Raw genomic sequence first — 24,004 nt, forward strand, 5'->3', positions numbered from 1 at the left:
ATTTATTTTAATTAAAAATAAAATAGAATTCTAAAATTACTTTTTGTCCATCACCGCGATTGCCACAATATCAAGTGCAATGAAGAAAAGGAAATGGAAAGGGGTTGAATTCATTTACCTCAAGATCTCAACATTCGGAGCAATCAAACTCGAGCTACAATGGCAAAAATTCAACCTTAGTAGAGGTTATTTTGTATTTCTTTTCTATCTTTCTTTTGTGTATGTGATTAAAAAATCTCGTGTGGGATTTTTGGTATAACTGATAGTGTGAAAAATCAGCTTCTTTATAAGGTTTGGTTGTACTCGAGAAATAGCTAGATTGGGGTTGATTGCCATAAAAAATTGACTAAGTTTTGCTAAATTGGAAATTCAACAAGGAATTCCTAAGTGTTGGAACTTGGCGTTAGTTTAGCTGTACTAAAAAAATAGTTTGATTTTGGTTGATTGCTAGAAAAATCAATTAGGTTTAGTTGTGAGTCGGAAAATGATTATTTTATAATTTTGTTCAGAGATTATAATGAAATTCTCAAGAAAAAAGACTTGAAAAATGGACGTAGGAGTTGAGTTTGAGTCCGAACCACTATAAAATCTTTGTGTTTGAGTTGTTTGTATTTCTTCTTATATTATGCATTCATTTATCACTTATTTTGCGGTGAATATTTAAGTTTAAATTAATTTTATTTAATCATTGTTTAAGTTTGTAGAAAATTTTGAAAAATCCAATTCACCCCTCCTTCTTAGGTTGTCATCTTTGGAAACACTTATATAAGCTATTATAAGATGATTATTATATTGATTATTATAATATAATAATTAAGATGATTGGCTTCAAAGAAAACTTTTTTTTAGTAGACCTTTGGCTCCAAAAATTCAGATTGGAGCTTTTTCTTAGTAGATTTTTTTAAGCTCTCGGAGAAATAGAATATACTGTTTAAAAAATTTACCACATACTTTTAATATCACTAAAAGGAGCTTTTGGCCCTCCAAGAAGCACTGTTTGGCCCATCACAAAAAATGCCAGATGAAGCCTAAATATAGATTACTCCTTTCTTTTCTAATAATATATTATCTGGTTCAAGTTCAAGTTATGCTTATAGTGTAATTCTTATAGAGTTGCACCATTTCTTAATTGGGTGTTAGTGTCCCAAATCAATGATTTGAGCCCTTGGATGTGATCTATTATTTTCAAGTTGTATGCGTAAGAAAAGTTATATAATTTAGAGACCTTTAGACAATTTAAATAAAACAAAATAGTTTATATTTTTGACCACTTGATATAAAAATTAGAGGTGTCCAAATTGCATAATTTTTAATGTGTAAGTAATTTAGAAATAGTAGAGCGCATCCAATGGCTTGGATCATTGATGTGGAATCCTCATCATTCAATTCAAAAAAGATGCAAATTTATGAGACTTACACCCAATGTATATGATTCTAATTTTGTAGTATTTATCTATCTATCTATTATATATATATATATATATATATATATATATATATATATATATATATATATATATATATATATATATATATAGTGGAGGCTTGGCTTGCGTTAAGTTCTCTATTTACCATGTGGACGCTAGTAATAGAATATATTACTTTGCTCAATAATCATTAAAATTTATTTGCTTAATATGGAACAGATTTAGCAACACGGTATTAATGTACTTGACTATTATTAACATTTATTGCTTAATATACTAAAAAAAAATTGGTTAGAGTTATTTTATTTGTTATAATTTATTATATTATTATACTGCATTTCAAAACCTATTGGGAAAAGGAAAAAGCTGTACTCACATGCATCCTACAGGGACGGCAATATTGATGTTAATATTAACAATAGGAAAAACTCTTGTGCAGAGTTTTTTATTTACCATGTGGACATTGATAATGATGATAGAGTTTTTTTTGGCCATCATTCAAGTTCAAAAAGAATTTAATTATTTTCGGAAGCTTTTTATGTATTATAATTTATAATTAGGAATGACAATGTATATGATACCTGTAAAATTTGCCCTGCCCATATTTGAACCTATCTAAAATTCTACTACCTGAATACATCCCAAATTCAATTAAAAATTTACTTAGAAATTCTAAGCCCATCCTACCAAAAAATGGTAAATCTATCAGATATCTGAACCCATCAATTAATCTTTATTTAGATTAGGTTATTTGGGTCAAGTTAGAATTACGAGAGGAAGAGAGAGAGAGAGAGAGAGAGAGAGAGAGAGAGAGAGAGAGAGAGAGAGAGAGAGAGAGAGAGTAATATCGAGTAAAAATGGGTATAAATAATTTGGCATCTAAATGCAAATTCATTTGATAACTTAGTGGTAAAGATTGAGGTTAGACCTCCTTGAGGTTTGGAAGTCAATTTCCCTCACAATATATATATTTATAAAATTTTATATAATATATATATATATATATGTATTATATAATCGTAAGATAGCAGGTATTCGAGGACCAAATCCATTCCAAAGCCTAATAATTTTTAATTTTAAATCTCAAACTCTATAGAGTTTTGTTAAAGGTAACTACTTAATGAACAACAAAAATTTAATTATTAAAATTTTCTATTTATTATAATCTATTATATTACTATATTATATTATAAAAATAGCTGAAAAAAAGAGCAAAAACCGTATTCCCCGTATCCCACAAGGCGGTGGCTTGATGACCATTTTTTGGAAAAATATGTAAAAATACTAATAATATTTAAAATATTTTGAAAGATGGTAAATATGAATAATTAATGACTGCCAAGAGCCTGCAAAATGCCCAATAATCCCAAGCTCGACGGCGGTCAGCTTATTCAACGAGCTTAATTTCCATGCCCGGCCCGGCCCGGCCCAGCCACTGGGTTTAACTCTGCAGCGCTTGCATGCCCAAAAAGCTTGGAGCTCGGTCGGGCCGGGCGGGCCGCCGGTCCGTGAACTTTGTCTCAGCGCAGTGAGGGTTATAAGGGTACAACCGTAATTTGCCGCAGCCATGAAAAACCCCGATTCTAACCTCCCTGCTTCGAGATCTTCTTCGCCCGCTGCTCCCATCTCTCTCTCCCCCGCGATCATGGGGACTCTTGGGAGAGCGATCTACGCAGTCGGATTTTGGATTCGAGAGACCGGCCAAGCCATCGATCGCCTCGGCTGCCGCTTCCAGGGCAACTACTACTTCCAAGAGCAGTGTAAGCCTTCTCTCCCTATCTCATTCGCCTCGGCTGCCGCCTCATTTTCATCACATTTGTCCAGGATTTTCTTTCCAATTCTATATAGATGAATTTTTTTTATTGGTTTGTTTGAAAGATCGATCTCCCTCCATAGGCGAACGTTCAAGTACTTTAAATTCTTCCATAGTTGTTCCAGTAGTAAGATTAAGCATCTTGGGACATCTTGTCGAGACTGTCTTTTTATTGTGGTATTCATTGAAATTGTTTAATTTTTCAAGATAATGTTATATAAGGTTTGTTCTATACGCGGTGATGGACATGTTAAAACAATGTATTTTTTTCATTATCTTCATGAAATGCACGATATTGTGGTCACAGCATCTGCTGACTGTACATGTCTATTTAATAGTTGTTTTAGAAATGTATTGATATAACTTTGAATTATTGAGTTGGATTAATATGAGAAATGGACATTGACTCCCACTTGTGTCCTTGTGATGGTAATAGCAAAAGCAAGGTCCAAAAACTTGGTTTCAGTTTTGGCTGGACCAAACAAATTTAAGGGTGAACGAATGTTGCGGTGTCGATAGTTCTCATTCCAACTTCTGCAGTTTTGGCCAAAGGATAATAAAGAGATAAAGAAAAAAGAAACATTTGGAAAGGAATCTGGAAATATGGAGAAGTATTAACCAAGTCATTGAATAAGTTGACATCATATTAACGCTTGCTGTGTTGTTTTACTGGTTTCATGTTGAAACAACTTAAAATCATCATTCAATAACTCAAAAAACTCATTTCATATGATCTCAGTGTTTTATATCATTTTAATATTCAATGACAAATAAATACATAATAATTTCAATTTCTACAAAATTCATGCTTTAGGATAAGCCAAACATTTTGTCAAACATTTACTTCTCTAAATTTCTCCACAACCTAGTACTATATGATTCCAAATCTCCTTAAAAATTTCAAAATTCAAGTTTAATTTTGAAAAGTGCTTTTGAAATCCATGATATAATATGTTTGTGTTTGTATAGATGCACACCTTTATGTGAAGGTGAAAGTTTAAAATTATTCCAGTCAAAATAGGTATGCTTACATATATACACACACAACTACATACATATGTACGTACACATATTTATGCATGCATAATATATATATGCACACATATATTTTAGGGTCAAACTCTAAAATTAACCCAGTTGCAAATAGGTTTTCAATGAAATTGCATTTCGGTTCCAAAGCTTTCTTTGATACTTCCACATTTCTTATTTTCTTTAATGAAATTCAAAGAATATTTTGAATGATGCTTCAACTAAGCCTCAGACCTGCTGATAAACCACTAAATGATACAATCGAGACCATAAAAATTTTCATTCAGTTAGTTGTAAACTTGTTCTAAACCTCTTTGCTAAAGTAATTTGTCAAAGGAAAAAAAAGTTATCCATTTTACCCCTATGAATGCCATCTTCATTCTTTTTATATGAAATACTCCCAAATAACCATTAAGCAGATTTATATCTTTGATCCACAATGCCCTCAAGGTCATAATTCCTGAATCAAATACTTTGCTTTTTTGGTTATTTGTTTTCCTACCTTACTATCTTTCTTCAAATTTGGCTGATTTAAAAAAAGGTGACAGATATGTTCAGCTATGTTCTTTATATCCTCCATATAAATTGATGGGCTAATGTATTAGTTAGCAGTTCATCGGAGTTGACATATTGAAATTGGAGTTTGGATTTGACCGACATTGAAGCTTTAGAGCTATTATTACCTTGTTAAATAAAGAAGTAGGCTCCTATTTTTTTCTTAATTTTGGGTAATTGCTTTCGGGCAACTACCAATTCCGATTCCTTTTTCAAAAAATAAGGTAAGAGCCATGGTAAGGGTAATTGTGTTTCAATCTGTCTTTTGGCTTCTTTTGTAAGATTGAGGTTTTCTATATCCAACCATGTCTTCTTTCCACTTTTTTAACTCTTAAACCACATGGGCAAAGCTCTGCGTATCACTTCATCCAGTAAGAGTTTATACTGCATACTGACCAACTAGACTCTAGGTTTTGTGGTGGGTTGCTATCTTGCATAAATTATCTAGGTAAGGGATTTCTCACCAGTCTATAGTGAGCTGACTTCAGATCAGCGGTCAACCCCTGAAAATTGTCAGCCCTCAATGGATCAACCTATAAATAGGATAAAACTTGCTGTTGTTAACTTGTTACTATTGTTCAAAGCCATGAAGTCAGACTTGAAGCCTTTTTTTTTTTACTTAAGTTTTCTCTGGTATAAGTGAGATGATCAACTATTAATTCAAGGAGACTCCTTAGCTTGGGGCGGTCAATGGGCCTGGCCGTGTGGACTACCCTGATGACCTGGCCCTAGAAAACTCGGGCTCGGGTTCAGATTTTATTTTTGCCTGAAAGCCCGATACGACCCAAAATTAGAGCGGCCTCAATATTTTGTGCTGGGCACAGACTGAGCTTTTAGTTTAGAGTGAATAGGGACCCAACTCGGGCCTTGCCTAGTTCTAATTATTATACACATTTGATTCTAGCCCGAGCTTGGGACTCTTGATTTTGATTTGTGCCAGTCCAGGCTTGAGCTTGAGCTCCAAAGTTTGGGCCTGCTTTGGCCTGACCCGGCCTGACGAGTCCACCGACAGCCCTACCTTGGCTAGCATTTCGGTGCTTTTCCACCATAAGCTAGGTGTTGTTCCACCAAGTAACAATTTGAGAGGGACTGGGCAAGTCCATTGTTGAATTAGCTGAAGAGCAAATCAATATTCAATCCTTTCGTTGAAATATATCATTTGAGAACTAAGAGGACTATAGCAATTAGGTTCACTGTGTACGATAACCGTGAAATGGTGCTGATGTTTCTTAATTTTTGAAGTGATGACTCCAAGTCAACACTTTAGGGTGCCCATAGCAATTAGGTTCACTGTGTACGATAACCATGAATTGGTGCTAATTTTTCTTAGTTTTTGAAGTGATGACTCCAAATCAACACTTTAGGGGTGTCACACATATTGAAATGCTGATGTATGAGCATGTCTAGAGGAGAAATTATGCTAACCATCTTTGTAAGGATGACTTGAGGAATACATATACTAATATCAGTCATTCAAACTTTGATGTTCAGGCTCTAAAAACCATATCGATAGTTTATTTAGTGGTATATCTGTTGTACCTGATTGTTATCAAGACATGTTAAATACCCAACATGGAACCCACTGCCTTTAGTGGGGATAACCAGATTGGGTGAAAACAATTGTTCAAACAGTTAAATCCAGCATTAATCTTTTATCAATTAAGTTTGATAAATTAATTGTTGAGAAAATCAAAATATTTTATATATGTTTTACTATGTCTAAATAAACCCTGTACCCTAATGAACATTATGCCTGTTAGTTATGGGTGTTAGATGTAGTTGCAGAGACCAAGTTATCATTATAATGGAGGGGCCTAAATGCAAACAATTGAATCATCATGACATGCCACATGAAATCTTGATTTCTAAGGAGTTTTTTGTCATGTCATCCTCCCAGATATTTACAACTAATGTATAGGGGTCACATGAAATGTGATTTGTCTAATTCAAATTGTTGATCAATGTGCATCAATTATACCTTGCATTGGGGCCCCAATCTGAACCTACTTGTGCTATCTCATGTGCTTATGAATTTAACTGACTTATTCTAGGACACTTAAATCGACCCGCTTGCCATTGATGTTGAAAGAGACAATCACATTGGCTGCTGACACAGGCAGATAGATGCCTGCCTTAGTATGATGCAATATGCTTAAGTTTAGAGGATGGGAACAATTTATTAAATAGTATTTGAAATTTTGAATATTGTCAGGCTGGTAATTCCTATCATTTTATAATATCCTATATGATATTTAGTGTTTCGTTTTTGGATTGTAACTTTTTTTGTCAGCTGCTTTCTCCTTATTTTTGATGGTTTTTAAGTTTTTCTTATTTGTGGGCAACCTTGACCTATAGGCATGCACCTAATGCCTAAGCAGTAGACAGCTCCCATGCTGCTTGTCTATAGCATACAAGCTTTTCCAAATGTTGATTCGAGTACTAGGTGCTATACGTAAAAACCTTGGCGATGCTTCTTACACCTGTGGAGCATCAAATAAAAGTTGCCTAGCTAAGACTAGGCCTAGTAGTCGAAGTGACAGGCTTGATTACAATGTGAGGAGGAATGAAAATGGCTGGTCACCCTTGTAGGTCAAGTAAGTAATTGAGGTCCCAGCCAAACCCTCGTACTTTATGTTTACCCAACTGCTTCCTGTTTCTTCTGGTGTGGCAAAGTTAGAAATATTAAGTCTTTTGCACATGTGGGTAAAATTAGTCTTGAGGGATTTTGCAAGTGTAATAATTGGAGATTGGATCTGCCATGTTGGGGGACAATGCGACATCACTCATTGTAGGTATAATTGGACATTCAAGGTTATTTTCTTATTTGTATATGTCTTAAAGAAAAAAATTGTGGCAAACCATCATTGCTCTATTTCTTGTTACACTTGCATATTGATGTTATTGTAGTAATGCTGCAGATGTTCCATGGCCTTATAGTTGTTCCCAAAAGACATGCTTTCGTATAGTCGGATCAAAATGCTGGCTTCCTGGATCTTTAGATTGGGAACGTTGAATGTGCTTCAATGAAGAACTATTCTTGGTTTTTGCATCTTTATCTTTCTTTTAACAATGTATTGGAAAAATTTTGTCTCCAGAGATTTATTTTTTACCGGTCTTATTTGTTTTTTTTCATCTCAAGTTTGTTAACTATGTAAATGCATGCCAAGTTGAGCTCATTGTTCTGTTTTTAATTTGCAATTATGTTTTAAGTTTCACTACCTTTCTTTTATCTCTCTTTCCAAATGGGCTATCTATTTAATTTAATATTGTTGCAGCCTGCAAGTATATATCTTATTGTAGATATGCCAATAAGCCTTTTCATTTAAGTTCATTATTATTGATGTCTAATGGATGTTCTTCTTCATAATTGCTATTCTATTCTGAGCTTGCAATCATATATTTAAAACTAATCTGGATCTTGAGTCTGACAAACAAATTGAGTTTTTAGGTCTGGGGCTTTTAACATGTAAAAAGTGTTTATCTTCATTTTATTTCAGTGTCAAGACATCGCACACTTATGAACATATTTGATAAAGTTCCAAATGTTCACAAAGATGCATTTGTAGCTCCAAGTGCATCTGTCATGGGAGATGTTCAAGTGGGACAAGGCTCCTCAATCTGGTATGGATGTGTTTTAAGAGGTATGCTTCTTGTTGAGCAAGTGAATATAATTCAATGATGCTCATCTTATTTTGTATTTTACTTAGCTAGTGTTTGGTGTGTATCCTTAAGATAACAATGTTATTTTACTTCTCTGTACTTTCCTGATGTGCAATATTTCCAAACAAAAACAAGTCTTCTTCACTGCTAGAAAAACTCGTTGATTTCACAAATCCATTTTCATTCTGACTGAACCATTTTTCAGTTTTGCAAGATTGATTCATTTATCCTAGGAAATAAATCCTGTCAGGCATGAGGGAGTTTTTGAAGGGCTGATACATGAAATGTGAGCTGTTGGTTCAGGTTATGCAGTAAAGCTTCGATCTTTCTTCCTTTAGCTTCCTCTTCTTCCCATGGTCCAAAAGCACCGTCACTGGTCGAAGAATCGACTGGAAATTGATGGAAAAGTCTCTTATTTTTGTTGTTTTTCTCTCTTTCTGACCACCATCACTGCCAGTGTTCGTCGGTGAGGGCCTCGGCCCCTTCCTTGCATCGGCTCCGAGCCGGAGCCATATACCTAGCCGCCAGCGAGCGGGCTGGGATCCGAGTACACCGAGCCAAGAAATTTCCCTTCTTGGCCCTATTTTTTTTTGTTTGATTTTGGTCGGCCAGTTGCCGCCGCTGACCGCCCTCCACCTCATGACTCCACTGCCTGTTGCCACCTCACCGGACCACAACTGCGGTAGCCACCAGCTCGTTTTCCGTTCTCTGTTGTTTTGCCAAGAAAGAAGAAGAAAGAAGAAGAAAAGGAGAAGAGAAGGAGAGAGAAAGCCACCCTTCTCTATCTCTCTCTTGTTTTCTCTCTCATTCCTCTCTCTCTACCTTCTCTCTACCTTCTCTCTCTTCTCCCTCTTTCTCTCTCTAGAAGACCTATGGATCTTAGTATAGGGTCCTGTCGACATGTTCTACAAATCAAAGTTGACCTCTTTTTCCAAGTTGACCTCTAAAAAGAGGTCCTAAACTGTCCTGGTGCTTGAAGTCGCCGAACACTGTCACTCGACCATCCGTCTCCTTTTTTTATTATTTTAATTCGATTAAAATCGTCGAATATTATTAATTGCGCGTTTAATGTTTTAAATAGGTTTAGCTGTTGCCTAGCGAAGTTTAACAATCTAAGACATGATGTAACCTTAACACTCCTTATTAGTTTTCAAATTTCTCCTTATTTTTTTGGTATTATGGAAATATGAAAATAGTATTAAATGTTAATAAAATCATATTTTCTTAAAATCAAGGATCAAACATATGATGTTATGAAACTCATGATTTATTGTGAAATAATGGTTCTATGATTATTTTACTACTAAGCACTATTTATGAACTATGAACTCTGTATTTATGAAATTTATTTTTTGTTATGAAAAAAATAATTTCATGATTATTCTACTGCTAAAGGTTTAATTATGGACTACAAAACTTTTTATAGTCTTTTAGCGATTTATTCATGTATGATTTAAGACAATATGATTTAAGAAAATATGACTTAAGAAAATTTATTTTAATAAATGACTATGGGCTCTCAGATAGCTATGTATGACCCTCGCAAACAGGTTATAGTAGCTTGGTATACGGCCCTTCGCCGTACCGGTACCGAACCCCGTACCGGTGCCGCACTAGTATAGGCGTACCGAGTGTCGGTACGGTACGGTATGCGGTACGCCAGGCGTACCGACATTGGTGTACCGATACCGGTACCCATCGATACGGTACGGTACGCTCGGTACCGACCGGTACCGATCGGTACAGCGAACCTTGGGCCCCGCCAATATGGTATAATAGTTGACATGATATTGATTACAGCCCTGTCACGGATATAAGGTGACCTTAATATTTAGTCTGAGAGAATTATTATAAATTATGATATGGCAAAATGACAAACGAATTATGACTTTGTAAAATTAGCATGATTTATGATTTTGTTTATGCATTGGAAACTATATTTATATAATTTGCATGATTTATGCATATGAGCATGATTGATTTATGATTATAATGTTATTATGAAATGTTCTTTTTTTTTATTGTAGTTATCTTCTCTGAATGATTTATTGATGCATGTAAAATTTATGCTTAATCCAGTAAGGTAGTGAAAGATTTACTTAATGAGCTATGTCACTCATATACCTCTATTTTTATTTTTCTCTCTCCAGACGAATAAAATCGATAGGAATGAAGGATGGTCTAGGCTTGCAGTTTGCGCTAGCAAGCTTAACGATTTTGTAGAAGAATTTTAGTATTTTAATTAATTATGAATTTGTAGTTAATGATTTCTGAATATTGAGAATTATGGGTTTGGTATTTATGTTTGGATTTAGATGTTCTGAACCAGTATTGGTTTTATTTAATGAATGATGAAATTGGACTTTTAACTATTATATTTTGTTTGTAATGGATTTGGAAATCTAAATGTAATGTTAGCTTCGTGTTATTGTGGGCTGTATCCCTCGGTAGCACGGCCATGTTATGCTTTAGATCTGGGGCGCGACAGAGTTAATGGTGGGAGGGAAGAATCCTTCTGATTGTGTAATCTAGAGATCATGGGATCCTCACAAAAAATCAAGATCAAGCAAAAATCACCTTTCCTGTGGAATCAGGTTTTCTTGGATTGTGGGCTTTGTGGAGTCCATGAGGCAAGCTTTCTTCCCTGAAAGTCTTCTCTCCCATTGCTGGCCCTCCCCTCCCATCCAGCCAAAGGATTAGTTCATCGAGTGATGATCTATACTCGCATTTTGACGGGCCCTTGATGGCTCAATTGGTCCATGATTTGGCATTTGTTTCTCCAAATGTGATCACCTAGAGCTTGGATTTCCATTATTGTGTTGGAGGACAAGTCTTTCACCAATGGTTTCTCAAATTGTGAAGATTTAAGTTGCAGGTTCTTCAACTCAATGGTATAGAATGCATTGGCAGCCGTGTGGAGGAAAATAGGAAATTTGAATTTGAGTTACTACAGTCTTAGTTGTTAGCCTATATTTATATGAGTATAAAAATTTCATGCAACTGCAAAATAGGTAGCCTTGACCAGAGACAGACACACACAGAGAGAGAGAGAGAGAGAGAGAGTACTTGTGCTCTTCATTTCACCTGTGATATTGATGGATATCCACATAAATTATGGAGATTTGCCATAGCTGGCCTCCTGTAGTAAGCTTGTTTCTTGATAACACCACTCCCATCTCAAATCTCAAAGTTACTGCTCAAGTACAGTGGGTAACTTGGAAAATTGATCTAAATGTGAGCATATGGATCACCTGCACTCTTCTTTCTTGAATTTCTTATTTCAAAAATCAAACATGGTCATAAAGGATTGGATTGGATGGAGAAAGCTTGTTCATTCCTCCCTTACATATGCTTTTCAACTAATGATTTCTCAAAATTGTGATTAAGGATATAATCTGCTAGTACTTGTAACTTGTATTTGGATCATGTCTACTTGGTTTCCATTGCAATTATCAACTCTTCTCTAATATTTTTTTCTTTCCAGGTGATGTTAACAGCATCCGCATTGGATCTGGAACTAATATACAAGATAATTCTCTCGTGCATGTAGCGAAATCTAATGTAAGTGGGAGGGTCTTACGAACCATTATTGGAGATAATGTTACAGTTGGTAAGTAACCTGTTGCCTATTTCCATAACTGTCTTATACCAACTGATCCATCTAAGCTTTCCTAATGTTTTGCATGTTATATCTTCATTTTTTTCTTGTTTGTTTCTTCCTCTAGTTGATATTTGTTGTATTTTTCTGCAAAAAGTTGACGGTGCATGCTCCTTGGAGCCTAAAATCTTCAAATTTGACTCTGATGCATTCATATGTAACAAGAAATAATTAGCATGATATAAATTTAGTGGATTTGAATTTTCTATATTCCAGATTTTCCCGGTGTTGAATTAACATCCAAATTGCCATACTTCATTTAACTAACTTAACTGCTCAGAAGATTCCACATTATGTTTTTGAGCATGGATGACAGGTCATAGTGCTGTCTTACATGGATGCACTGTTGAGGATGAAGCTTTCGTTGGAATTGGGGCAACCCTGCTTGATGGAGTGGTTGTGGAGAAACATGGCATGGTTGCTGCTGGGGCCCTTGTAAGGCAGAATACAAAAATCCCAGGCAGGGAGGTTGTCAACTGTTTCTTCATCAAACTTTCTCCTTTCTTCTGAATAAATTATGTCTCCCCTCTTATAAATGCTAGTGCTTTCGACAAACCATGATATCGGAGTAGCTGTTTTGAATATCATATCTCCCCAGCCTTGCACCGATCAGAAGAGCCCAACTATCAAATATTTGAACGTAGCTATCATCAAAAATATTTGTGCTTAGCTACAGTCTTAATTATTACAGTTACAAATGTAACATTGCTATTCTGATTGATATTCCTTATCAGCAAGTTAGTCCTGATTATTCTACTAGTGGAAACCTTTGGTTGGTGGTGACACATTCTCACATGCTGTTCATATTTACACAAATTTGAGAAGTATTTGATTAATCAGAAATATTTGAAATTTCCAATCTCTATTTCTAAGACCTTAAGCATTTTTTTTCCTTATTCTTAACTGTTCAAATAAACCTGATCGGCACGTAAACAGGTCTTCAAAGATTATTGTTTGTTGAGCTTAGTCTGATAGACTGCCTTCCAGTTTTACTGTAAAATTGTTGGTTAATGGAACTCTTTAAATTATATGACAGGTATGGGGAGGTAATCCAGCAAAGTTCCTGAGGAAGCTTACAGAAGAAGAAATAGCTTTCATTTCCCAATCTGCAACAAACTATTCCAATTTGGCCCAGGTGCATGCTGCAGAGAATGCTAAACCATTTGATGACATTGAGTTTAAGAAGGTATTGCATAAGAAGTTTGCTCGTCGAGATGAGGAGTATGACTCAATGCTTGGAGTGATTCATGAAGTTCCTCCCGAGTTGATTCTTCCTGATGATGTCATGCCAGACAAATCTCCCAAGCCTTCTCACTGATTTCATCCGAGTTAGTTAACCCTCTTCACGAAAATGATGAGTTTAGTAGGAATGTTAACGAGCATGGCACTTTCTTTTTCTTTCTCATTTCATTAAGTTTCTACTCAAGCTCTGTAATAAGACTGACCTTGTACTTTTTGGGTTGTCAGGGCATTTGATCCTTTTTGTGCCCTCACAAAAATTCCTAAAGTTCTCAGATGAAAGCAATATAAATTCTGTTCTCGATTACAAAGTACTTCACTACTGAAATTAGCTGAAATGGAGGAACTGCAGCAACTTACCCTTACAAACTTGGTTACCCTTTTCTCAAATAACACAAGTTTGGTTACCCAGTTAGATCACAAAGGATGAGGGTTGTTCAGCAGAAAATGGTGCAAGGGTGGGGGATGGTGGAGGGGGCTGTTGTGGAGATCTTGTGAGATTTTCCTCATCCACAAAACATCTTGCTAAAATATTGGAATGGATTTATGGAAGCAATTCTTCTTCATGAGAATTTGGAAGTTTGTGCTCATTGTAAATCTATCATGCATTAAGCAGATCTCAAGCAAAACAGAGTGTACGAAGTCTAACAGGCATTGACTTCTCATGGTGGCATTTATTAGAGGATCCACCAAGATGTAATGATCTTTCATCCATGATCTTTAGGGAAGCAACAATTATCCTTAGGACCGGGATTAGAGTTCCCAGATTTATGTCAAGTTGATGAAGAAAGCTGCCAGAAAAACAAAGTACAATATAGAGCAACTCGAGAGAAATGAGGGCCAGAAATCATGAGTGTCAGATTACTATAGTTGGGTTGTTAAAGAGAACCTTCAAAGTTCAAATAGTTCTACGGAGTGAGGGCTGTGCAGAATTACAAAACTGTTCTTAAGTAACCTTGATTTAACTTCGCTGCAGGCTCATTTACCTGTTCTTGATGATTTATCTGAATTACAAGACAGTGCAATAAGTTGGACCTGGAAGATAGCACCAGTGTCTCCTATTTCATACATATGTCTAGTTCTCTCTCATGCAATGAAGATAAATGGTATCTTTCTTTTCACTTGCCGATGTGCAGGGTGCGACTGACATCGAACAATATACAAATTCATTTTCAGATCAGATCAAAGTTAATTTACTAAATAGCATGTTACATCATATTTTTAACTGCTCGCAATTACCTCTCTAGGTATGTTGTTGGGTTAGTTGCATTAGAATCTGCTCTGCATGTGAAGGAAGGAGGGGCCAATGGGTAGAAAAAGAACTACGAAGGCGTAGAGTACCAAGGTATTGGTGTAGTTATATTGGAAATGGAGTCGGAGACCTGTGGTGGAGTTCATTTCTGAGAGTTTGAATTAGAATTGTAGGGATTATAAAAGAGAATCAAGTAGTCCAGGGGTGCTTGGATGGTAGGGGTGGAAGAGGCTATCACAAATTGAGTAAACAAGGCTCTTAGAAAGTATTGTGGAAGTATGAGAATGCTTCATTTCCCTCTTTAGATACCTAAAAAGTTTGTCTTCAGCGAGCAACCTTTTGCCGAAGACAAATCCAATGACATGTAGATTAAGAAATCAGTTACTAGAGGTGAAAATAGATCTAGAAATCAAAAAGGAAGAAGAATGATTATTTTTTTTCCTTTTGGTAGGCAAAGAATGATAAATTAAACCTAAAACAAATTGGTTACAATTTACAACCCGATCTTAAGGCAAATAAAAAGGATGCCTTGATGCTCACAGTGATAGGGATAAAAGGTAATCAAGCTGGGAAAAAAATGGACAAGATCCTAAACACAATCTATTTTCCATCACTAGATGTAATATCACATTTATATCTTCGCAAACCACCAGATTATTTAACTGGTATAAAATTTTATCAAGTTCCTGCAGAAGCCCGATCATCTGGTCCAGCAAGGGTTATCTGGCATAAAGCAAACAAACAGAAGATACAAGAGTAATGAAAAAACAAATAGCAATATATATGTAAATTGGGAATAAATGTTAAAAACATGAGATCAGATAAACTTAAACTAGAAGGAAAACTTAATATGTTGGAATGTCATAATTGTTATTTCTGAATTTTAGTATTACATGATTCAAAATTTAAAATACTTTTATATTTTCTGATTTTATGTAGGGATATCTAGAAGAGATGCATCTCTTGGTGAATAGTAGTTTTTTGACCAAGAGATGCATTCTTTCTTCTTGAGGCAACTCTTTATAAAAGGGTGCGCTCCTTCATTAAAAGAGTCGCCAATCATTCCAAGATTTTGGTCTTGATTTTTCTAAGACTTGGTTGGAGATGATAGGAGAATTTACTTGTCTTGGCTTGACCAAACCTTATCTCTATCTCTAAATGGAGAGAAGAAAATCTGAGGGTGACCAGTCTCTCCATAAATGAAATTTAAATATTCATCTTCATTTATATGGAATGATATTTAAGGGTGATCATAACTCTTTTCTTTCTTCATATTCTATGAGTGACTAAATTTTCTTGGTGGATTTTTAAACTGGCAACTATTTTTTACCCCGGCCATAGTTTCATGTTTTGTTATTTTGTTTGAACCTTGGTATGTTAAGTAAATAATTACCATCTTAACTTGATATGCTTGGTTAACGATTTTTCAGTTAGAAACTATTTATGTTTCTATTCTTCATTGAGTCATGACAATGACTTGACTTAACATTATGGTTGTGAAGTATATTGATAACAGAATGTTCATGATTAGTGTTTTATTGAGAAAATTTTGTACAAGTTATGGAGATTGCATTATTCAATATATGTCTTATCATTCTGATGTTTTAATACTGTAAATACTAAGATAAGATGGTATGTAATCTAATAAAATGTTAAGTAAATCAATGCATTTTATTATTACAAGAAGTATCCATTGATGAGCACATACAATAGCTACTAAAAAACCAAAATATCATATTCATTTTCTGTTCTATTGTAATGATAAACATTTATATTGTGACCATCTGGATTATATCTCATGTAACGAAATGTTAAACTATTAGATTACATTTCACATTTTGCTAAATGTGGAGATTATTTTTTCTCAAAAATGGGGGATTATTTAAATATAGCATGCTACTATTTTAAAGTTGCTATTTTAGAGTTCAATGAGAATGGGAGAAGTCAATACCACTATTACATGCTATTGACTTATAATCATGCAAGATGACAAAATTGAAAATTAACTTGCAAGGAAGCAAGTATAATGAAGGAGGATACTGTGATTTGAAGATATGCATCTTTTGGTGCATAGTAGTTATTCTAGGAAGAGATGCATCCTTTCTTCTTGAGACAACTCTTCATGAAAGGGTGTTTTCCTTCATTAGACGAGTTACATGAAGGGATGTTTCTTAAGCATCACTCTTAGTCAGCATCAAGATACGACTGTCTCGGACCAAACAGTACAGAGTGTACCCTACTGTACCGGTACGATGCAGTATATGATATAGAAGGCATACTAACACTCGGTATACCGTACCAGACTCCATACTAGGAATACCAATACAAAAATAGGATGACACCGATATGGGGTCTAGTACTAAGACGGCATACCTTGGTTCACACCCTTTTGAAATCTATAAATAGGGGATCATAGGGAAGCACCACTAGTGACAATCTACACAAATAGAATGTGAGAGATCTCTAGTATTTTCATCTCCCATTTTATAGTTATATTTTTTGTTATTCCCTTTTTATGTTTAGGCTTAGACTAGTTTGGATTCACCCTTAATTCTTCTTATTGGTGCACATTAAAATGATCACCAAGCAGTTCCTTGTATCTGTGGAGTATACCGCCATTAATTATTTGCACCAACATAAGGCGAAATCTACTCTAAAGAGTGTCCACTATAATGTTCCTTGACATTGTAATATTTGCCTATCTTCTTTCTTTATATTTTATACTAATTATCTTGTCTTTTGTGATCAAAAAGTGGGGTGGTAAACTTGCTCTATTGTCACCTAGATCTCGTTGGCTTAAAACATGGAAACAACCTCCATATGGGGGGTAAGGCTGTGTACATCGACTCCACAGACAAGAGCCTCATGCATTGGGATGCCCTTTGTTTTTCTCTTTTGAGATAGAAAATATGAAATTTTCCAACAAAATAATACCAATGCAATCATGGGTCTAACAATTATGATTAGTAATAATCCTATACTGAATTGGTAGCCGTGCTTAGTTTCATTGTGATTTCTTTTGAGAAATATGATTGACATTTCTCTCAAGTTGAGGGGAGAAATGTCAATCAGCAGACCCAGATCATGTTGGAAGTTTTAATGTGGATTCTAGATAATTTAGATCAATAAATGCCAACTTGCTAAGCTGGTAAAGTCTTTGGTATGTGTACAGAGTGACTTGGGATCGAATCGTGCATTTACTAGGTTTTGGGGGTTAGTGGTACCAGGGGAGGACTGCCCCTAGTTCTATAGCCCATTGTCATCTATCAGGAAAAATTAAAAAAAAAAGAAAACAATGATCTGTAAGTAACTTACATTACAATCAAAAGCAAATCTTCGAGCAAGCATCATTGCTGCATTCCTTTCTCTCTCTGATTGAAAGGCTAACGTGAAGGAAAGGCCTTTCTTAGCTTGCCAAAAAATTGCTTGGGCTGCAGCATTTCCACCACCTCTAGCCCCGCACAGCTGAAGATTAGTGATTTAAGAAGCAGTTAGAGATATCCTGTGTTTCCCTACATGCCTAAAATCATTTCTTGGTACCACAACATTACAACTCACCATTGTCAGTGACATAATAAATCACATTATTATCCTTTTATCTAGAATAATGCTCTAAACTTTTTGCACTAATATTTCAACTCTATCAGATCTGCAGTTTGTAATAAAAAAAGTCACCTATCATATATTTGATTATATGCAATACACCATGTATAATATGCGTGCACAAGCATTGGCCTTGTGAAAGAATATTTCACTCTGCCAGCATGTATGGTAACATGTCAGTCCGCAAGATGCAAATGAAGATGCCGATCCAAAGGCTAACTGAGTCACTATCCAATGAGAAGATACGTCCAAGGCTCTGTAGTCTTCAGCATGTCAGATGCTAGCAGAAGACTAGACCAAAATCAAAAGCTTCTATTTAGCAAGGACTTGATGATGCTGGATTTTGGCTGTTTCTAAGGATGATCCAGGACAACTTTTGCAAACACTTCTGGCTGATCATCCATGAGAAAGACTTGGTATGGAATTTATAAAAGGGGAAAGAATGATGTAACTTCAGAATTTTGAGAACCATTGATGAAATCCTGATTCAGTCCTCTACTTTCTTATATTTTCTTCATGTTGGAGTGTGACACATGAAATCTAAGTATTGAAAATCAAGCTAGCAAGAAAAAATAGAAAATAAAGAGGCAATTCACTTCTCAAGACACCAAACTACCCACTGTCATTAGAACAAATTACTTCCAGAGCAATGTTAAGATGTTAATGGCCTGTCTCAAGATCTAATAAAACCTCCTATCTGCAGTCCTGCCCCACTGTGCTTCTAGCAGCAAGACCAGTGGTGTGATCTCAAAGACTTGCCAAGAGGAAACAGAAAGGAAAAATACTCAAAAGGAGAAAGAACTTTAAGGAAAAACTTCTCTTTTGTATATCAGTGACATGCAAAGGCCAAACAAACAAGTCTATCAGGATAGTCATGTAAGAACTGTCTAATAGCCATGATATGTTCCCAATGCTACCAAGATCTGAAGTAGGTTTGGTGGAGATTGCATTTTGATCAATAATGCAAAAAGCTTCTCAGAACTTGGGAGAGCTTTAACAAATCAAAAAGGAGTTTGACTTCGCTTGAAAAGTTTTTAGGAGATAAAGATCATGAAATCCCAATGCAAATATAAACAAATAAATGATAAGAGTGAGTCTTGGCATGGGCCATCTCACCTAGCCAAGTCTCTCTCCCACTTTAGAAGTGGTAGGGATATTAGTTCCTTCCAATGATTTCAAATTTGAATCTCAAGTAAATAACATCCTGCAGGATATTCAAATTTGAAATAGGTAAAAAATATGAAGTAAAATTGAGCAAAAAAACATGAAGTTCATCAATAATACAATATGCATCAATTAGAGGTATCTTCATGACTTCAAGATTCACGCAGAACACATCATTAACGAGAAAGCAAACTCAAAAAATGTCTTAGGACTAAATAACAAACAGAAAACAGCTACACAATCAATAGTTTTATATGTTTCAGGCTTGTGCATATCTCAGTTTCATTAGTACTCTAAGGAACAGCCTGCAAACATGGCAGCTCCACTTTCAGACTCATACAGGTGAGTTATTTCCGGATAGGCGGATACTTTGCAAATAATACCCTGTTTAAATCAAGGTCCGCCGTACCGGTACCGGTCGGCGTACCGGTGGCGGCCCGGACCGGTATATATTAGTCCCATACCAGTTCTCCAACAATAAGCTACCGGTACCGAATTTCACGCTGATCCGGTATCGGTCCTAAACCGGACCGGTATGGACCGGTATAGCAGACCATGGTTTAAATGGCTATGGTCTCACTAAAATCAAGACATTTTCCCTCTTAACATTGCAGATTAGCACTAATTCAACATAGCTAGGTGATGAGACAAAGATTACTCTCTATATTGTTGCTCCTTCAAATCACCAAGCAATTTGTTGTTCCACAATGAACCTAGCAATCATAAAGCTGGGACTTTGTAGTAGGTGATTTAACTAGAGGCTTCAAACCTTTCCCACAATTGTTATGGCCTTATGCGTACCAAGATTAGCACAAATAAAATCTATAACCTACTAATGATGATCATAAAGAGATCAAAACCCCATAGACAACTTGGTCTATAAGGGCAAAACAAAACCATCATTTTCAGCTTTACTTCACAATATGGAATTTGCTCAATAAGCGAAAAACCATCAATTTCAGCTTACTTTGCAAAATGGACAAAATATTCATATCAGCAGTATATCTTGACACTTTTTGAATGAAAAGGGGGTTGACGTCATTGTTGACAATCTCTAGCCAAAGTGGATGTGGATAGGAGGTTCAAATATGCCTAAGCTGCCCTCACAAGGCTAAAGGGCAAAATGGTTAAATTATACCATCCAAGCTACTTGATATGATCATAAGGAGGTTATCAGTATGCTTTATCAAGAGGTTTTATGTTTCTACAAAAACGAAAATCCTAAAAAATTATATTAAAGGCTCGAGCATTATACATGGCAAACATGCCAATTTTCACATTACAGCTTTGTCCCCACTAGCCAAGACCAAAAGAAGACATCTTGTTGGGTAGCCAAATGAATTAACAGATCTTCAGATTGGGCAAACATGTATGTTTCCCTTCATATTGGTTAGAGCTTTTGAAGCAATCAGAATACTTTAGTTCTAATAGATACAGTTCAGGAGACAAAAATTGTCATCCGACAAACCCCATTTCCAGGTTGCCTTCGATGGCTCAACCCTTGTTCTCTGACTTATTGAGTGAGCTACAGTATTACGTTGTCTCAAATACAACCAGGAAGGTGAAAAGTGCTTTATCACCTCATATTTTCTTATCCAACTTTTTGGACTCTATCACTTTTATCTATCTTTTATAGTTAACATTAGATAACAATGTAAAGAATCAAGATAAATTCCAACCTTCACGATCGGCACTATGACTTTGCCCCATACACATAATCCTATCTCTTCCCTTACAAGTGATAATTTTTTTTCACATACATGCCTCTGGTACTAACAGTTTTTCAGACAATAGCTCCACTACGCAACAATTCTCTCACCCATTAAGTCTAGACATTTTAGCTTGTTAGACATGCATACAAATGAAATGGGATTTTAACATAGAAACAGATAGATTAACATTCCATATGAAATTATTCAATATCTGATACAGGTATGGTAAGTCTCTAGTTTCAGTGAGAACAATTTAAAAATAAAATTTCCCCAAGCGAGTAATCAATTTCCAATCAATAGGTTAAGTAATTGAAGATCTAAGCAATGATGTTTTGCATAAAATAATAACCATATATTTCATAATCTAGTTCATCAATTATCTTCATACTGTACAAAATAACATAGATCCAGGACTGGTCGTTACCTGCATTGAAGTGGAATAAAATTCCCTAGCCAATATTGTCTTTTCTCTACTAAGTTTGATGCTCAGCCTACCAACATGAAACACATGAATAGAGTTTGAGACATGATTTTCTCCATTCATCCGAACAACAACGACCTGCAACAAGCATCCAAAAGTTTATATTTAATTAGAGGGCCGAATGTCACTTTAGAATCCACAATTAAAAGCATAAGCTGAAAAGCCACTATCAAACTGATCATTCAATATCCTTTCTACGTTTTACAAAAATCCAAAGATTATCAAGTTGTGCCAGAAGCAATTATCACGTGCAATTAATTTGTTTGATTAAAAAAAGTTAAGGTGTGATATTTGGTTAGATCAGTAACAAATATTCAAACATCAAGAAGAGTTAGGAACAAGACCAAGGCATACTTTGAACTCGGTTTCATGTTTTCGAAGAAGTGCCTCTACGTAGCTTCCTAGTCCAGCAGCTGTTCAAGATACCAAGTCAGCATAATTTTCATTTGGATGATAAAATTTGATTATATTGGTAGTCATCAGCACACAACTGTTAACAAGTAAATAATTCACCACAAGTAAATAATCCACTGAAAACTAGCATCCTTAATCTTTAACTGAGTAGATGAAAAGTACGGTTTTTCAGATATGGTGCAGCAGAAGGAACTTCCATATTCCACGTGCACAGTACAGAAAATTTACAGAAATCTCACAATTCCACAAGCACTCTAACAATGACATTGCGCATTTGATATGAGGCATTTACAAATGTTCAGTTGTGCAATTCAAGGTTTTTGGCAATAATACCTATTGCTCATCTGCCATGAATCAATATTTATTTGCAGCAATTCTTCTTAAGAAAGAAAAGAAAAGATACTAGTACAGTTCTGGACCACCAATGTAACGAAACCACCCTCCCCACCACACCCAGTATATAAAGAAGTCAGAAAGAAGGTTGCATGCAGTTTCATGCAATAAGTGCCATCCAGTTCTTTATAACCACAGATAGTATCATTTCAATATTTAACTGGTTGCTCAAACATGTGCAGAAATCTCCAACATAGACCAAGAATCACAAAGAAGCCCACCCAAAAAAATCAGTTCCTTAAGAACATTAACATAGAATCTGACTTAATAGACACCATGGAGTATGGACTGTGCATCTAGATTTGACAGAAAGACATAACTTTTTGTATATTTTACACACTAAGATGCAAAGCCATAGAAATATGAAATGGATTTTTTTTAACATGAGGCAGTGCAGCTTTAAAATTGAGCACATAATGGCTGATATTGAGTCGTTATAAAGGAGAAAGAACCAAACCAGGATCTATTGGACCAGTTGTTGCAACTGTTATGCTTTCAGCCCCCATAACAATTTCTGCGAGCACAAAACGCCCAACATCAAAAGGCTCTGGAGCATATACTGATTTTGTTGCTCCTGCATTTTATAGAAGATAGAAATATCAAAGATCAAAATTGACATTTAGAACATGAAAACACAATTCAAAATGAATATGTTTCCCTAGCAAGTACAAATTAAAATATAAGTTGAGGAGGAAAAAAAAGGAGCTTGTGCATTGGTAACCTAAGAGCTATAAGTCTCCAAACACTAAACATGAAAATAGAACAAGAAGTGCACAGAGCAAATTATTTAATAAAGAGAATTAATAGAATAAATCATTTGGGAGGCTATCAAAGATAACATAATTCACCTATCCATGAAAGACAGCGTAGTTGATACATTTATCACGCATAGACAAGTGACAGCAAAGAAAACGTCAAGTGGATCACACAAGACATGATATTGAAAGTTGTCTTCAGTCTTATTTTACTTTGAAACCAAATGATACTGTTGTCATATCAAGATAGGGTACAATCATCATATCTGATTGTGTGTATGATCTAACATTAAACAAAAAGGAAGAGAGAATCTCAGCAACTTAAATTCCTAACAAGGGCAAGCAGTTGTCAAAAAATTGAAGGGAGAAAGAATGTCCAAGGAGGTTTTGCTTAAAACATCTACTTAATAAATTCTAGTAATATTTTCTCAGTGGCTTAAGAACAAGACCTTATTTACAAAAGTTCTTTTAAGCATCATTCAGTAAAGAATAGCAAATGTAATTCTATTTTTTTTCTTTTTTTTTTGCTAAGGATAGTTTAGATGGGAATATTACAGTCGTAATTAGTGGTCGAAATGAAGAAGGTTAAAAGCATCCAGGAGCAGGAGTAAAGGTGGTTCAATGAACCTGGCGTTATCAGGCATTATCATCATCAACATCATCATGAAAACAAATGTCATCAAACTAATTAAGGCAACATCCATCTGAAGAAATAAAACAAAGGCACAAGGAGAGGAAAAAGTGACACGTGATGCACCCCCTACCACATGAATATGCATCAAGAAGATGAAAGCATGAATGCCATTAAAAGCTAAATCATTAGAACTTAGAAGAATTTTGAGAAGAAAA

General features: G+C 35.3%; 2 protein-coding genes across 15 annotated transcripts in view; one reads left to right on the plus strand and one right to left on the minus strand.

The window, feature by feature from the left end:
* Nucleotides 1-3,000: 3,000 nt before the first annotated feature.
* LOC120112708 (gamma carbonic anhydrase 1, mitochondrial-like) lies at nt 3,001-13,692 on the plus strand. Its single transcript, XM_039132293.3, has 5 exons — nt 3,001-3,187; nt 8,322-8,465; nt 11,969-12,094; nt 12,459-12,610; nt 13,179-13,692. Exons 1-5 carry the CDS (start codon nt 3,073-3,075, stop codon nt 13,458-13,460), a joined length of 819 nt encoding a protein of 272 aa, XP_038988221.1. The 5' UTR covers nt 3,001-3,072; the 3' UTR covers nt 13,461-13,692.
* A 1,408-nt stretch (nt 13,693-15,100) lies between these two features.
* The window catches only part of LOC103721857 (stomatal closure-related actin-binding protein 1-like), a 31,169-nt gene continuing 22,265 nt past the window's right edge, over nt 15,101-24,004 (minus strand). For 6 of the 14 annotated variants that reach the window (XM_088715256.1, XM_039120278.2, XM_039120277.2 and 3 more), the window contains 5 exons: nt 22,858-22,974; nt 21,948-22,006; nt 21,537-21,671; nt 17,949-18,098; nt 15,101-15,356 (listed from right to left, as the gene is read on the minus strand). In XM_088715256.1, coding sequence (XP_088571382.1) covers nt 15,312-15,356; nt 17,949-18,098; nt 21,537-21,671; nt 21,948-22,006; nt 22,858-22,974 — 506 coding nt within the window. In that variant the 3' untranslated portion in view covers nt 15,101-15,311. Of the gene's footprint in view, nt 15,357-17,948; nt 18,099-19,352; nt 19,441-21,536; nt 21,672-21,947; nt 22,007-22,857; nt 22,975-24,004 lie in introns of all 14 variants that reach the window. The other 8 variants (XM_088715259.1, XM_088715258.1, XM_088715257.1 and 5 more) reach the window with 2 other exon arrangements.

The sequence above is a fragment of the Phoenix dactylifera genome, chromosome 2 (genome assembly GCF_051530095.1).
Source record: "Phoenix dactylifera cultivar Ajwa chromosome 2, Ajwa_hap1_PhDact_Kaust_v1.1, whole genome shotgun sequence".
Taxonomy (NCBI): Eukaryota; Viridiplantae; Streptophyta; class Magnoliopsida; order Arecales; family Arecaceae; genus Phoenix; species Phoenix dactylifera.

Coding starts and splice junctions, on each gene's coding strand:
- LOC120112708 (XM_039132293.3), top strand. CDS start 3,073: ATGGGGACTCTTGGGAGAGCGATCTACGCAGTCGGATTTTGGATTCGA. Junction 8,466..11,968: donor GTATGGATGTGTTTTAAGAG/GTATGCTTCTTG, acceptor TTTTCTTTCCAG/GTGATGTTAACAGCATCCGC. Junction 12,095..12,458: donor TGGAGATAATGTTACAGTTG/GTAAGTAACCTG, acceptor CATGGATGACAG/GTCATAGTGCTGTCTTACAT.